The 15594-nt window shown below is 44.0% G+C and overlaps 1 protein-coding gene across 1 annotated transcript in view; it reads right to left on the reverse strand.

Moving 5' to 3' along the window:
• The window catches only part of CCSER2 (coiled-coil serine rich protein 2), a 325691-nt gene that overhangs the window by 271611 nt on the left and 38486 nt on the right, over positions 1 to 15594 (reverse strand). The window contains exon 2 of the mRNA XM_030203369.1: positions 13130 to 13332. Within this exon, the coding sequence (XP_030059229.1) occupies positions 13130 to 13332 (203 nt within the window). The remainder of the gene's footprint in view (positions 1 to 13129; positions 13333 to 15594) is intronic.

Consider the following 15594-nt stretch of genomic DNA (forward strand, 5'->3'; position numbering starts at 1 on the left):
TAAATTGCCGACGCGATAGGGAGCGCAGCACCTGGTGTGCAAGTAAAAGAAGCGGATCCGATCATCTCATTGGGCCTTCCTTCACTGTCCCGCCCTAGAGGAAATAGGAAGTTGCGTCAGAGGAGGGCGGGACAGTGAGGGAAGGCCCAATGAGATGATCGGATCCGCTTCTTTTACTTGCACACGAGGTGCTGCGCTCGCTATTCGCGTCGGCAATTTATTTTTAAAGGGCTGGTGCGGGGGAGGGGCTGCCAGGAAGAAGAGCAGCGGGAGCGGCGGCACCCCCCTTTCTGATGACACTCGGGGCGGACCGCCCCCACCGCCCCGCCCTTGCTGGTCGGCAGCGCTTTCACTGACGCTGCTGCGACCCAGGTAAAATATTTAAAGGCCTTTGCGGCGCGGGGCGAGGGTAAGCACCGCGGCAGCACCCTCCAGAGGTGGGCGCCCCCCTGCGGCGCTTACCTCGCTTACCGCATCGGCACGGCCCTGTCCTAGACCCATTTATTCATTTGAACTGCGGGGCGATACCAAGGTCCCCATGGTTCAAATGAGCCAAAGAATATGGATGTCTCAAAAGGACGTCCATGTGCTTCAACCTTGCATGACGTAGCTATAATTCAGGTTCCTCTTTCCCACATGCATCACTTTGCACTTGCTCACATTAAACGTCATCTGCCATTTAGACGCCCAGTCTCGTAAAGTCCTCTTGTAATTTTTCACAATCCTCCCGCGATTTAACAACTTTGAATAACTTTGTGTCCTCAGCTAATTTAATTGGCTCACTCGTTACTCTCATCTCTAGATCATTTATAAATATGTTAAAAAGCAGCGGTCCCAGCACAGACCCCTGGGGAACCCCACTATCTACACTTCTCCATTGAGAATACTGACCATTTAATCCTACTCTCTGTTTTCTATCTTTTAACCAGTTTTTAATCTACAATAGGACACTACCTCCTATCCCATGACTCTACAATTTCCTCTGGAGTCTTTCATGAGGTACTTTGTCAAACGCCTTTTGAAAATGAAGATACACAATATCAACCGGCTCACCTTTATTCACATGTTTGCTCACACCTTCAAAGAAATGTAATAGATTGGTGAGGCAAGATTTCCCTTCACTAAATCCATGTTGGCTTTGTCTCATTAACCCATGTTTTTGAATATGCTCTGTAATTTTATTCTTTATAATAGTCTCTACCATTTTGCCAGGCACCGAGGTCAGGCTTACCGATCTATAATTTCCTGGATCTCCTCTGGAACCTTTTTCAAAAATCGGCGTTACATTGGCCACCCTCCAATCTTCCGGTACCATGCTCGATTATATATTCTTGATCCAGATGAAGTAGCTGTTCAGAGACTACAAATCTCACCAAATGCACACATCAACCATACATTAATGAGACAATTAAGCGATTTTATGGCACGAGAAAATCCATTTGCAGACGCATGCAAGATGCTGTACGAAGTAGAAAATGAATGCATATGTGAAGCTCAACGATGAAGAACAGAACCTCCAACAGTTTCAACGGCTATTGTTCAAGATGACAAAAACAATCCAAGACGATACAATGCCCCTAGAGCCAATGAGGTGGTTTTCATTTTTCAAAATACAGATGGGGAACCACCCTTACATAGAGATCTAATACACTGCCGAAACAAGCCAAATGAAGAGAACAAAACTGAGGTAATCAGTGTGTTGGACCCCAATCTAAAACCAATGGTATATCCGTTACTCTTTCCATATGGAGATCAGAGCTGGGGGATACATATTCCTTTGTCTAAACAACCAAAATGTATAATGCACCTGCGTTGCAAAGCAAAAAACACAAGAATAAGAGTTACGCAAATGCAGTACTATGGGTACCGTTTGGCATTAAGAGATAAATTCAATCTTCTTAGTGCAGGAAAACTAACGCAACAATATTTTGTTAATGCATATATTAAAACTGAGGCAAACAGACTAAATTTTTTTTAATAAGAATTTAAATTTACAAGCAATAAAATAACTTGCAAGAAATACAGAGAAAGTAATACACAAGAATTATTTCAATCAGTTAATTATTCTTCCTTAGACCACAAAACAAGACATAGTAACATAGTAGATGACGGCAGAAAAAGACCTGCACGGTCCATCTAGTCTGCCCAACAAGATAAACTCATATGTGCTACTTCTTGTGTATACCTTACCTTGATTTGTATCTGCCATTTTCAGGACACAGACCGTAGAAGTCTTGCCCAGAACTAGCCCCATTTTCAGGACACAGACCGTAGAAGTCTTGCCCAGAACTAGCCCCACCACCCAAACACCAGCCCCGCCTCCCAATCTCGGCTAAGCTTCTGAGGATCCATTCCTTCTGTACAGGATTCCTTTATGTTTATCCCACGCATGCTTGAATTCCGCTACCGTTTTCATCTCAATAAGTCACATACCCCACTTTTAGTAACTTTTTGCTCAATGGATCACATAAACAATGGAAATGGTTTATGAAAGGGGTGCTGTCAGCAGCAGCCCTATAATGAGGTCAACTGAGGTGGAGGCCTCAGGTGGCACTTTAGAGAGCGGCATCACAAAGCCCACCCGCCAGGCATCTCTCTCCCTCTCTCAAATCCCTCCCCCCTCCCCAGTCCATTCACACTCGCCGCCCGCCTCCAACCTCCTTCTATCTATCATGTTCTGCCCCAGTTTACTTCTGCTTGCTTGGCAGAGCTCCCAGGATGCGGCAGTGGTTCAGATTCACTGCCCACCGCCAGCCTCCGAGTCTTCTCTCTAGTGCCTCCCGCCCCTAAACAAACAGGAAGTTAAATCAGACAAGGTAGGAGGCGCTAGAGAGAAGACTCAAAAACTAGTGGCAGGAAGTGAATCCGAATCACCGCCGCAGTCTGGCGGCTCTGCCAAGCAAGAGGAGGTAAACCGGGAGGGGGGGGGGAGAGGGGTTTGAGAGAGACAGGGCAGAACGCAGTAAACAAAAGAGGCCGGCGGCAGGCAGCGAATACAAATACACTAGGGGGGGGAGGGATTTGAGAGAGAGGGGGAAAAGATATCAGATTGGTGGGGGGGGAAGGGGTTTGAAAAAAACAGGGCAGGATGCGGTAAAGAGAAGAAGCCAGCGGCAGGCAGCAAATGTAAATAAACTTCGGGGGGAGAGATTTGGGGGGGTGAAGATATCAGACCGCATGCAGGGGAGGGAAGGGTTTTGAGAGAGAAAGAGAGGGGGGGGGGGGAAGATGTCGGACTGCATCTCTCCATTCCTCCTCTCTGCCTCAACAGGAGGCAGAAGGGAAGAGAGAGAGACAGACACCTTTATGTTTTAACATTTTTATTGATGAATGAATAATTCCAACATGCTGGTCATTAAACATATAATAAAGATATCACTGTCAAACAGGTATAGCCTCTGTCCCAAACAACAGTATTTTCACATTTTCTCCCTTCCCCCCTCCCATCCTCCCCCCTCCCCTCCCTATACAGTCTGTTACATATTTATCATGCAACTACAATTATCCCATTTATTATTACAGAGTATTGAGAATTAGACTCCTCCCTCTGTGGGTCATCTTATCCAATAAACACCCCCAGATTTTTAAAAAACGTGTTTTCCGCTTATATGATCCTTTCGCCTCTCTTGCTTCCCAGGTCAGCAGTTGATGTACCTGATTGCGCCAGTGCCAGAAGGTCGGTGGATGTGCTGTAGTCCAGTGTTGCATTATACATTTTCTGGCTACCAAACACACTTTACGACAGAACATTATTCTGTCTGCTTTCAATTTAGGATACATTTCTTGCATATCTAATAATAACATTAATGGATTCAGTTCAATTCTGCTATGCACAATGGTAGACAAAAATGCAGTAATTTGTCTCCAATAACGCTGTATTAATGGACATACCCAGAGCGCATGGTACAACGTGTTCTCTGCCCTGTTACATTTCACACAGGTAGCTGTCTGTATTCCTCCCGATCTGAACAGCTGTGCCTGGGTGAAATACGCTCTATTTATCATTCTAAACGTGCATTCTCTAAGGCATGCCCCCCCAACTACCCTAGGGATATCCTTAATCTGTTTGATAATATTCCATGTTGTCAGCGCTCTTCCCATATCCATTTCCCATCGCTGTCGAAGCTGGGCTAGCCCCCTCCCAGGCACCAACTCCCACAATTTCAAATGTAAATTGGAAATGGATGGGGCATTCTCAGAAATTTCCTCATAACTTTCCTCATAAAAAAAAAAGACAAAGCGATCAATTAAACAACAGTAAACAGAAAAAACGTATTAACCTGATTAGCCCCAGTTATTATTTATCTGAATTAATGCTGGAAGCCAACTCCATGCTTATTCGCCATAAGCATGGAGTTGGCTTCCAGCATTAATTCAGGAGACACACCTTGAAACAGCAACTTTTTGCGAAACATGAGTTCATGTCGGACTGAATGTCTCCATAGTAGAAATAAGGAAGAGAGATTGATACAATTTTAAGCTAAGTAAAACTTAAATTAAATTAACGTTTGACTGAATTGATTGAACTTATAATAATAAAAGTTGGGATCTAATGGGATCAAATGAGGAGTATCTGCCCACCATAAAAGTGCCTGGCTCACACTAGCCTGAATGGTGGTGACAGAGATGTCTGATGGATCCTATATAATAATACCTATATGAATAGTATAAAGAAGAAGTTGTCATATAGTATGTGAGCTGGGTACTATACGTTGTACTATACAGAGGACCCCCTCACTGAAAATAAGGGTGATTCTGTGTAATTGATCTGTGTTCAGATGGCATCAAACACTGAACTGCAGCTTGAGGACTAAAATATGGATGAAAAGGGGAGGGAATCCAAGATTGCAGCAGCTATTCTCTTATTTTGAATTACAGTGAAATACAAGGACAGACTACAGATTTACCTCTCAGAGCCCTGGCAGGCCCCTTCTCAAGAACTAATTTTTGAGTCCTGACATCTTCTAGACTGCTGGTGGTCTTGATCCAGATTGAGTTGGCCCAGCACCTGGACTACAGCCTTGATACCAAACCGAGGCTGGATCCACAAGTTCCTCCACCTCCCTCTCCACCCCCACCCAGAGTAAACGTGGAGTTGGAAAACCTTCTCAAACCTGCATCAGCAGCAGTGGGAGGAAGAAGGCCTCAACTTGGAAGTCTCCGGGTCTACTCCCTTGGAATTGAGCGTCATTATCTAGAGAGTTGAATGCATCCTATGTGTCTCAGTACCCCTCCCTACCCACCCCCCTTCCCCAACAATAGTTCCAAATACCAAAATTAAAAAAACAAGGGCAAAACAGGCTTCATTCAAGAAATACAGAACAACACAAGAGGATCACAGAAAAGACTGCCAGATTAAACTCATAGAAGCAAAAAGGAAAATACAGCTAGCGAAAACACAGGCAGAAGAAAAAATAGCTAAAGATGTAAAAAGAGAGGTGACAAAACCTTTTTCAGATATATTGGGGAAAGGAGAAAAGCTGGGAATGGAATTGTGCGACTGAAAGATGCTCAGAATGGCTATGTGGAGCGTGATGAGGATAAAGTGAACGTGCTAAACAAACAAACCTTTTCCAGAGACTGGAAGGTGGCAGAACTAGAGGACATGAATTGAGGTTGCAGAGGGGCTGACTCAGGAATAATGTCAGGAAGTACTTTTTCACGGACAAGGTGGTAGATATCTAGAATGCCCTCCTATAGGAGATGGTGGAGATGAAAATGGTAACTGAATTCAAAAATGTATGGGATAAACCCAAAGGAATCCTGTATAGAAGGCATGGAACCAAACAAGATTAGCAGCGATTAGATGGCAACACCAGTAACTGGAAAGCAAAGCCAGTGCTGAGCGGACTTCTACAGTCTGTGCTGATCATGGCTGGACAGATTCAGCTTCACTAACTGGAAAACAAGGCCACTGCCGGGCAGACTTCTACGGTCTATGTAATATCATCATACCTTATGAGTTTCTCTCATTGGCAGACTGGATGGACTACAGAGGTCTTTATGTGCCATCATCTACTATGTTACTATGTAAAATCCTGGGGAAGGAGGTGGTGTTCCCCTCAATAATTATGCAAATGAAGGAGGAAGCCAAGGGAAGGGCAGGAGACAGAAAATATGCACAGTCAAGAATTGCCAACCATCTGCAAATTTATATGTTCCTTAAAGACATTTACAGATAGGTTAATTTCTATTGGTGTTTGACAGTCCTGCTTGATACTCTCTCTCTCTTTCTGGACTTTCAGTACCTCCAGCTCACTCTCCTCACCCTCTCCTCTCAAATTCCCATGTCAGCTCTTATTTCTTCCTTCCCCCATACCCAACACAAACATCTTTTCCCTCCTTCAAGGCGATAGCCATTTTTAAATGAGACATATATCAGGGGACATCAAAGGTCCCACAGAAGAATGGCAGCCTAACTGGAGGGCAAGCATGCTTAACTCCATACAAAAAAACACGCAACATCTGACTTCACAACCAAGGAAGTCCCATGGACCGCACACCCCAGAAACACAAGAGCTGCCACTTGGACATTTCAATCACTTACAGATAATAGATTATTAATTCCGTCACCCCAAAAGGCTAGATGGGAGTCCACCAGAACCTCAGCTTTCTTTTTTCTAGCCCCTTCACTTTGGAACTGCCTTCCAAAAACTATTAGAAGAGTCCTATATTTATTTCCATAAGTTTCTGAAAACATATTTGTTTCAAAATAAGTTTGATAATAATCTGAGATGAAGGGGAAAAAGCAGACAGAATGAATATGTATTAACTAGTAATATGTTAAATTATATTTTTGGCATGGATGGTTGTCTATTGTTGATATACTTTTAATATGGATGTTAGTGTTTTTGCAGTGCTTTTCTATCAAATTAATGGATTTCTTATATGTTTTTTAGTATAAATTTTAGTTTTTATGATAACATAGTAACATAGTAGATGACGGCAGAAAAAGACCTGCAGGGTCCATCCAGTCTGCCCAAGAAGATAAATTCATATATGCTACTTTTTTTATTTGTACTGTCCTCTTCAGTGCACAGACCGTATAAGTCTGGCCAGCCCTATCCCCGCCTCCCAACCACCAGAGCTGGTGCAAACCGTTCTGTTTTACGAATGCAATAAGAAACGGTATAGCAAATAAATAAACGATAAGCCTTAATGGAGCTTCAACCCAAGCCTTGCTCTAAGTTCCTCTGCTCACCAGGGGAACCTAGAGCTCAAAAGATATTCCAGACCTGGATACACACTATGTGCATAGACTGTCTCTGGGCCCTCGGCAGGGCTGGTCTGAAGTCGAATAGCCCTTGTTCCATAAGTGATGCCTTTCAAGGACCAGGCCATAAGCCAGAAGGGATCTGAGTCCTCTATTACAAACTGGCCCTGTGTAGAATTCTCTATCCCTGTAGAAGTGGAAGTGACAGATCAGCCAGGAGACGCACAAGAACCGCATAGCATGGCTGCCAGCAACAGTCCAGAGCCATTAGAATTGCAACAAACTGATGCACTGTCACTCTCTGAAGGATCCTGCCAATCAAGGACCAGGGAGAAAACACATATAGCGGCTTCTGCTGTGACCAGGGCTGCATGAGTGTGTCAAAGTGTGCCAAGCCGACCTGCTTCCTGTGACTAAAGAACAAGGAACACTGCATATTTTGAAGTAATACCATCAAGTTGAAGCCCAGGTGCCTCAGCAATCAATCAGAAGACTGAGGAGCTCGCCCCTCCCCCCAACCCAGTCTAGGGCATTCCGGCTGAGGTGGTCTACCTGCATATTCTCTATCCCTGCAATATGCACTGAGATGGCTAACAGATGCAGCTCGCACATCTGCAAAGCCAGATGGCTTCAAGTGTCACTGCTGCACTCCGTGTTAACCCTTGCTCGTTGATATAAGCCACCACTGTGGCACTGTTGCACATCACCCAGACTGCCTTGCCACTAAATAGGGAAAGGAACCGTTGCAACACTAAGCGAACAGCCTTGCTTCCAGGCAACTGAGTGACCAAGACATATTTATAAATGACCTAGAGATGGGAGTAACTAGTGAGGTAATTAAATTCGCAGATGACACAAAATTATTCAGGGTCGTCAAGTCACAGGAGGAGTGTGATAGATTACAGGAGGACCTCGCGAGACTGGGGGATTGGGCGTGCAAGTGGCAGATGAAGTTCAATGTTGACAAGTGCAAAGTGATGCATGTGGGTAAGAGGAACCCGAATTACAGCTATGTCATGCAAGGTTCCGTGTTAGGAGTTACGGACCCAGAAAGGGATCTGGGAGTCATCGTTGATAAGACGTTAAAAACTTCTGCTCAGTGTGCTGCGGCGGCTAAGAAAGCGCACAGAATGTTGAGTATTATTAGGAAAGGGATGGAAAACAAACACGAGGATATTATAATGTCGTTGTACAGCTCCATGGTGCGACCGCAATTGGTGTGTCCAATTCTGATCGCCGCATCTCAAAAAAGATATAAAGGAATTAGAAAAGGTGCAGAGAAGGGCAACGAAAATGATAGGAACGACTTCCCTATGAGGAAAGGCTGAGAAGGTTAGGGCTCTTCAGCTTGGAGAAAAGGCGGCTGAGGGGTGATATGATAGAAGTCTACAAGATAATGAGCGGAGTAGAGCGGACAGATGTGAAGCGTTTGTTTACACTTTCAAATAACAACAAAACAAGGGGACACAAGATGAAGCTAGAATATGGTAGATTTAAAACAAATAGGAGAAAGTTTTTCTTTACTCAGCGTGTAGTTAGACTCTGGAACTCGTTGCCAGAGAATGTAGTGACAGCAGCTGGCCTTACGGAATTTAAAGGGTGTTTGGACAGATTCCTGAGGGAAAAGTCCATTAAACATTATTAAAACCTTTTTTCTTTTTTTTTTGGGGGGGGGGGGGGGGGGGGTTGCCAGGTTCTTGAAGCTTGGATTGGCCGCTGTCGGAGACAGGATGCTGGGCTTGATGGACCCTTGGTCTTTTCCTAGTATGGCGGTGCTTATCTACTTATGTAAGACACTTCCATTTGTGATCAATGGCCTTATGCAAGCTTCCTTGGGCAACGGGCTCATCAGCTCTAAAGGCTCACATGTCTGTGGTCAAAACCACCCACTCAGTGGAGTCCAAAGTGATCCCTCTTAAGCAGTTAGCTGAGATTGTCCCAAGCCAGCCAAATTCTGGCAAAGAGGACTGGAAAGTGGGAGATGGGTGTCAAACTCCAGGGACAGCAAGACAGCTGCAGAGCCCACATTTGGGCCCAGGCCCCTGACCAGGGCACCACCTTGTGTTGCAGCCATAGATCAGAGGAGTCACTGGCAGTCTCAGGTCCGGAAGGCCTCCTGTGCATACAACTCTCTTTTCTCAGCCTATGACCAACATGTGATCTTCATAAAGGAAACATGGTTCTCCATTTGGTATCGAAGAGCACTCCAAGGTAATCCAAGTCCTTGGAAAGTACCAGAAGACTCTTAGCAAATTCACTACCCAGCTGAGCCTCTCCAGGAGTCAGAGGATGGACACCATGGCTGCCATTGAATTCACTTTCAAACTTGCTTGAATTAATCACTAGCCTAAGTAGTGCTTTCAGAGATGCACCGCCAACACTACCATGACCTCGAAGAACGTGCATGGCGCTGTCACCATCCTAAGGGGCATAATCTTCTACTGCAAGTTGATGTAGTATGCAGAAGCACAGGAACCTGGAAGACGTACTGAGCCAAATTTACAAGTTAAAGAGTGATAAATCAACTGGACCGGATGGCATACACTCCAGGGTACTGAAAGAACTCAAACATGAAAATGCTGATCTGTTGTTAGTGATCATTAAAATCATCTGTAGTACCTGAAGAGTGGAGGGTGGCCAACGTAATGCTGATTTTTTAAAAAGGGTTCCAGGGGTGATGCAGGAAATTACAGACCAGTAAGCCTGACATCAGTGCCAGGGAAAATAGTGAAAACAATTATAAAGAATAAAATTACAGAACACATAGACAAACATGGTTTAATGGGACAGAGTCAGCTTGGGTTCAGCAGAGGAAAGTCTTCCCTTACCAATTTGCTCCATTTCTTAGAAGGCGTAAATAAACATGTGGATAAAGATGAGCCGGTTGATGTAGTGTATCTGGATTTTCAGAAAGCTTTAGATAAAGTTCCTCATGAGACACTACTGAGAAAATTAAAAAGTCATTGGATAGGAGGCAACGTCCTTCTGTGGATTAGGAATTGGTTATTGGACAGAAAACAGAGGGTAGGATTAAATGACCATGTTTCTCAATGGAGGAGGGTGAATAGTGGAGTGCCGCAGGGATCTTTACTGGAACTACAAGTGAGGTGATTAAATTTGCAGATGATAAAACTATTCAAAGTTGTCAAAACACATGCGGATTATGAAAAATTGCAGAAAGACCTTAGGAAATTGGAAGACTGGGCATCCAAATGATAGATGAAATTTAATGTGGACAAATGCAAGGTGATGCACATTGGGAAGAATAATCCGAATCATAGTTACCTGTTGCTAGGGTACATCTTAGGAGTCGGCACTCAAGGAAAAGATCTTGGTGTCATTGCAGACAATACGCTGAAATGTTCTGCCTACTGTGTGGCGGCGGCCAAGAAAGCAAACAGGATGCTAGGAATTATTAAGAAATAGATGCAAATAAAACCAAGAATATTATAATGCTTCTGTATCGCTCCACAGTGCAAACTCACCTTGAGTATTGTGCTCAATTCTGGTTGCTATATCTCAAAAAAGGTATAACGGAATTAGAAAAGGTCCAAAGAAGAGCAACCAAGATGGTAAAGGGAATGGAACTCCTCCCATATGAGGAAAGGCTAAAGAGGTTAGGGCTCATCAGCTTAGAAAAAAAAGAGACTGCTGAGGGGGGATATGATTGAGGTCTATAAAATCATGAGTGGTGTAGAACGTGTTTTTCACTCTTTCAAAAAGTACAGAGACCAGGAGACACTCAATAAAATTACACGGAAATACATTTAAAACAAATAGGAGGAAATATTTTTTTCACTCAAACAATAGTTAAGCTCTGGAACTCGTTGCCAGAGGATGTGGTAACAGCTGTTAACATATCTGTATTTAAAAAAAAGGGTTGGGTTTAAAAAAAGGTTTGGATAAGTTCTTGGAGGAAAGGTCCATAGTCTGTTATTGAGATGGACATGGGAGGAGCCACTGCTTGCACCGGGATTGGTAGCATAGAATGTTGCTACTAATTGGGTTTCTGCCAGGTACTTGTGACCTGGATTGACCACTGCTGGAAGCAGGATACTGGGCTAGATAAACCATTGCTCTGATCCAGTATGGCTATTCTTATGTTCTTAACCGCTTGCTAGACTCCTACATGGCAATATAAAGATACACCTCCACCAGGTCCAATGAGGTAAGAAACTTACTCAGAATAACTGAGGCTACCACTGCCCATAGGGTCTCCACCCGGAACCACAGGACTTAGAGGAAGGTGTTGACTCCTTTCAGATCCAAGATTAAGCAAAAACAGCCACCATTGTTGGGGCCACAAAATAAACTGATCATCGTTGGCCCTGCTCTTGGCATAGAACCGGCTCCTTGACCTCCAGATGAAGTGACTCTTCGAGTGTAACCTCTACCACCTCTCTTTTGAAGGGTAGAACTGCAAGGGGACACCATAAAGTTCAGAAACAGTTCACCTAACTCTAGGGTAGTGGATCCCAAACCTGGTTCTGAAGGCACTCCAGCCAGTCAGGTTTTCAAGATATCTACAATGAATATTCATGAGAGATCTGCATGCAGTGGCAGTAGTACATGCAAAAACAAAAAAACAAAACAAAAAAAAAAAACTTGTAGTATTTGAAGGGGCAAGGTCATGAACAGATATAATAATTTGGGTAGTAGCATCATTGTAACACCATTAATACGTCCCAGCCATGAAATATTAAGACCCTTCCATCTGTCCAGATCTCAAAATAACTCCTCCAATTTCCCTGGAAGATTGGCTTTATACAGATCCCGCATTCAAGGGGTCAACTCCACTCCTATTATTTATTTAGATTTTATTTATTTAGAATTTTGCTCGCACCTTTTTCAGTAGTAGCTCAAGGTGAGTTACATTCAGGTATTCTGGATATTTCTGTGTCCCAGGAGGGCTCACAATCTAAGTTTGTACCTGAGGTAATGGAGGGTTAAGTGACTTGCCCAAGATCACAAGGAGCAGTGGTGGGATTTGAACCGGCCACCTCTGGATTGCAAGATCAGTGCTCTAACCACTAGGCCACTCCTAAACCACTCCTAAATATATAATACTCTGGGAAGCCCACCTGTAAGGCAGATAAGGGGAAGGGCTAAGAATACAAGTGGCAGTGCTGTTTTTCCTATATTTATCCTATAAAACATCCTGATGTTTAAAAACAAATGGCATTTAATCAGTGTTTATCAATTAAAACTAAATTCAGAAGTCCTAAAATTATACACTATAAACTACTTTAGCACCTATGAAATCCAGTGATTAATGATTTTTGTCCAGATTCAACTAAAACTTACTGATATGATAACGCACATATACTAAGTTTTCCAAAACTGACAAATTCTCAGTATCAGGTCCGAATGTCCAGTACTAAATCATAATACAAAGTCCACCACATTATCCAATGACAGTCTTCACAGTTTATATCATTATGATGTTTTGGTTGGAGCTATTTTAGATAATTTAATTATTAGGACACTGTACTCTGTATGTTGTAATTACCATTGTAAACTACTTTAACTCCTCAGTTGTGTTAAGAGGTATATAAAGTGAATAAATCAAATATGTTTTACTTGGAATATTCAAGATGTTTTTCTTCAACAAAGAAAATTTGCAATTTCTCAGATTCTAACAAGAAGTGTAAACAAGTGAGGACAAACCATACACATCAAGAGACATTGAAGTGCCTTTCAATTCTAAGTATGCAGAAAATGACATCACGCTTATTAAGGTCAATTTTAATAGGGTAAAAAGCCATGGTCTTTCTTATCTTATCGCCCCCAAACTGCAACCTGGTAAATCCATAGAAGGCAAGTCATCATGCCTCTGGATAGATGCAATTAACCAGCATACTAATTCTTTTTAGTCTTGATTGAAAAGTGCTTAAAAGATCCAGAACAAGTACATACCAAGCTGTTCATTTCTGAAGAATCATAGCTTCCACATGGATGGACGTCTCCTATAGGCTCCATGCCTTCTTCATCCCACATGTATGTTCCATCAGAGCTGTCAGATGGGGAAAGCTCCAATGATGAACCCTCTCTGTAATTCATGTCTGGAGTGTTCTGGCGATTCTCATAAGAGTCCTCTGTGCTTTCATTTTTACTCTGTACTGTTTAAACCGAAACAAACATCAAAAGATAACCAACAGAATAAAGCAAGTGAAACAAGGCAAATATAGCAAAAATGTGTACCCATTTTCATGCAGTAGCATTTTCCTCCTTGAAAATAATGCAGTATTTCACTGACAGACATGAAACCAACACTGTCCACTAAATTCTGTCATGTCTCAGAATCAGGAATTCAATTGTTAGATTTTTGGACATGGAAAAATTAATTCTTACCTGATCATTTTCTTTCCATTAGTCCCAACAGATCAATCCAGAGACTTGTGGGTTGTGTCCCTCTACCAGCAGGTGGAGATATAGAGAACCTCCGAAGTTTGTTATATGTGGACCAGTGCAGCCAGCTGAACCTCAGTATGAACCAAAGCAGTGGAATGGAAACAATAGAAAACTCTCCTGGCATTGTCAGACCAATTGCCCAACATACTTCCACCAATTCTATATTTATTTATTTTATTTTTTAATCAAACGAAGGAACATTCAGAACAACGGAGCCCGAAAAAAACCTAACCAACCGCTGACAGTAAACCCAGGGGGGGCCTCTGAATTGATCTGTTGGGACTAATGGAAAGAAAATTATCAAGTAAAAATTAATTTTTCCTTCCATGGCGCACCACAGATCAATCCAGAGACTTGTGGGATGTACCCAAGCAGTCCTCAAGTAGGGCGGGACACCCCCAACCCGGCAGAAATCACCGACGAGCCAAACACCTCACCCTGACGAGCTGCCACATCCACCCGATAATGACGAGTGAATGTATGGACCGAAGCCCATGTAGCTGCCCTCCAGATATCTTCCAGAGAAACCAAATGGGACTCTGCATAGGAGGAAGCTTGAGCTCGCGTAGAATGAGCACGAACTTGCAAAGGGGCTTGCTTGCCCAATGCCACGTATGCTGAAGAGAAGGTCTCCAGCAACCAAAGGGCTATGGTGGACGCCATATGACCCTTCTTACTGCCTCCAAAAAGGACGAAGAGATGGTCAGAAAGACGAAATTCATTCGTCACCTCCAAATACCTGAGAAGAGCCCGGAATTGCTCAGGGTAATCTTCCTGGTGGAAGGCCGGCAAATGCAGGGACTACCCCAAGTGGAAACGAGAAACCACCTTGGGCAAAAACGAAGGAACTGTCCTAATCGATACTCCCGCCTCCATAAAACATAGAAAGGGGTCTCTGCAAGGAAGGGCCTGCAACTCTAAAATTCTCCGAGCGGAAGTAATGGCTACTAGGAAAATCGCCTTCAAGGTGAGATCCTTAATTGTAATCCCCGATAAGGGTTGAAAAGGAGGACGCTGAAGTGCTTTGAGAACTAGATTAAGGTTCCAGGATGGCAGAACTGGCATGTGAGGAAGGCGCAAACGATTTACGCCCCTCAAGAAACAAACCACATCCGGGAGGGAGGCGATGGACACCCCCTGAAGCCGGCCTCTAAAACATGCCAGAGCTGCCACCTGCACCTTAAGAGACTCAACGAGAGTGATTTTTGTACAGCCTCCTGAAGAAACGCGAGGATAACTGATACTGAAGCAGAAGCCACTGTCAATCCTGAACTCGCACACCATGAATCGAAGGTACGCCACACCCTAAGCATAAGCTATCAAGGTGGGTCTTTTCCGAGCCTACAGCATCATAGCGAAAACCGCGTCCAGATACCCTTTTCTTCTCAGCCTCGCCCTTTCAAGGGCCAGGCCATAAGACCTAAGGGGGAGGGATCCTTCATCGTGACTGGCACTTGTAGCAGGAGACCGTCCTGCACCGGTAGCAAAAAAGGATGATCGAACAGAAGCCTGATAGTATCTGTATACCAGGGTAGTCTTGGCCAATCCGGGGCCACTAGGATCGCTCGACCGGAATGACTGGCAATGTGAGTCAGTAACCTTCCCACCATTGGCCACGGGGGAAAGGCATAGAGCAGGCCCCTGGGCCAAGGTTGAAGAAGGGCATTGATGCCTTCTGAGCCCAGCTCTCGTCCCCTGCTGATGAAACGGGGAACCTTTGCATTGAATGCGGTGGCCATTAAGTCCATCTCTGGCATCCCCCAACGGGCAGTTATCCGCTCGAAGGCCAGAGGTGTCCACTCCTCTGGCTCCAACTGGTGGCGACTGAGAAATTTCGCTTGCACATTCTGTGACCCCCGCTATATGAGCTGCTGTCAAGAAAGAGAGATGAGTCTCTGGCCAATGGCAGATCAGAGCCGCCTCGCGCGCTAGGGGTGCACTCTTGGTGCCCCCTGATGGTTTACGTAGGC

This window comes from Microcaecilia unicolor, chromosome 5 (assembly GCF_901765095.1).
Source record: "Microcaecilia unicolor chromosome 5, aMicUni1.1, whole genome shotgun sequence".
NCBI lineage: Eukaryota > Metazoa > Chordata > Amphibia > Gymnophiona > Siphonopidae > Microcaecilia > Microcaecilia unicolor.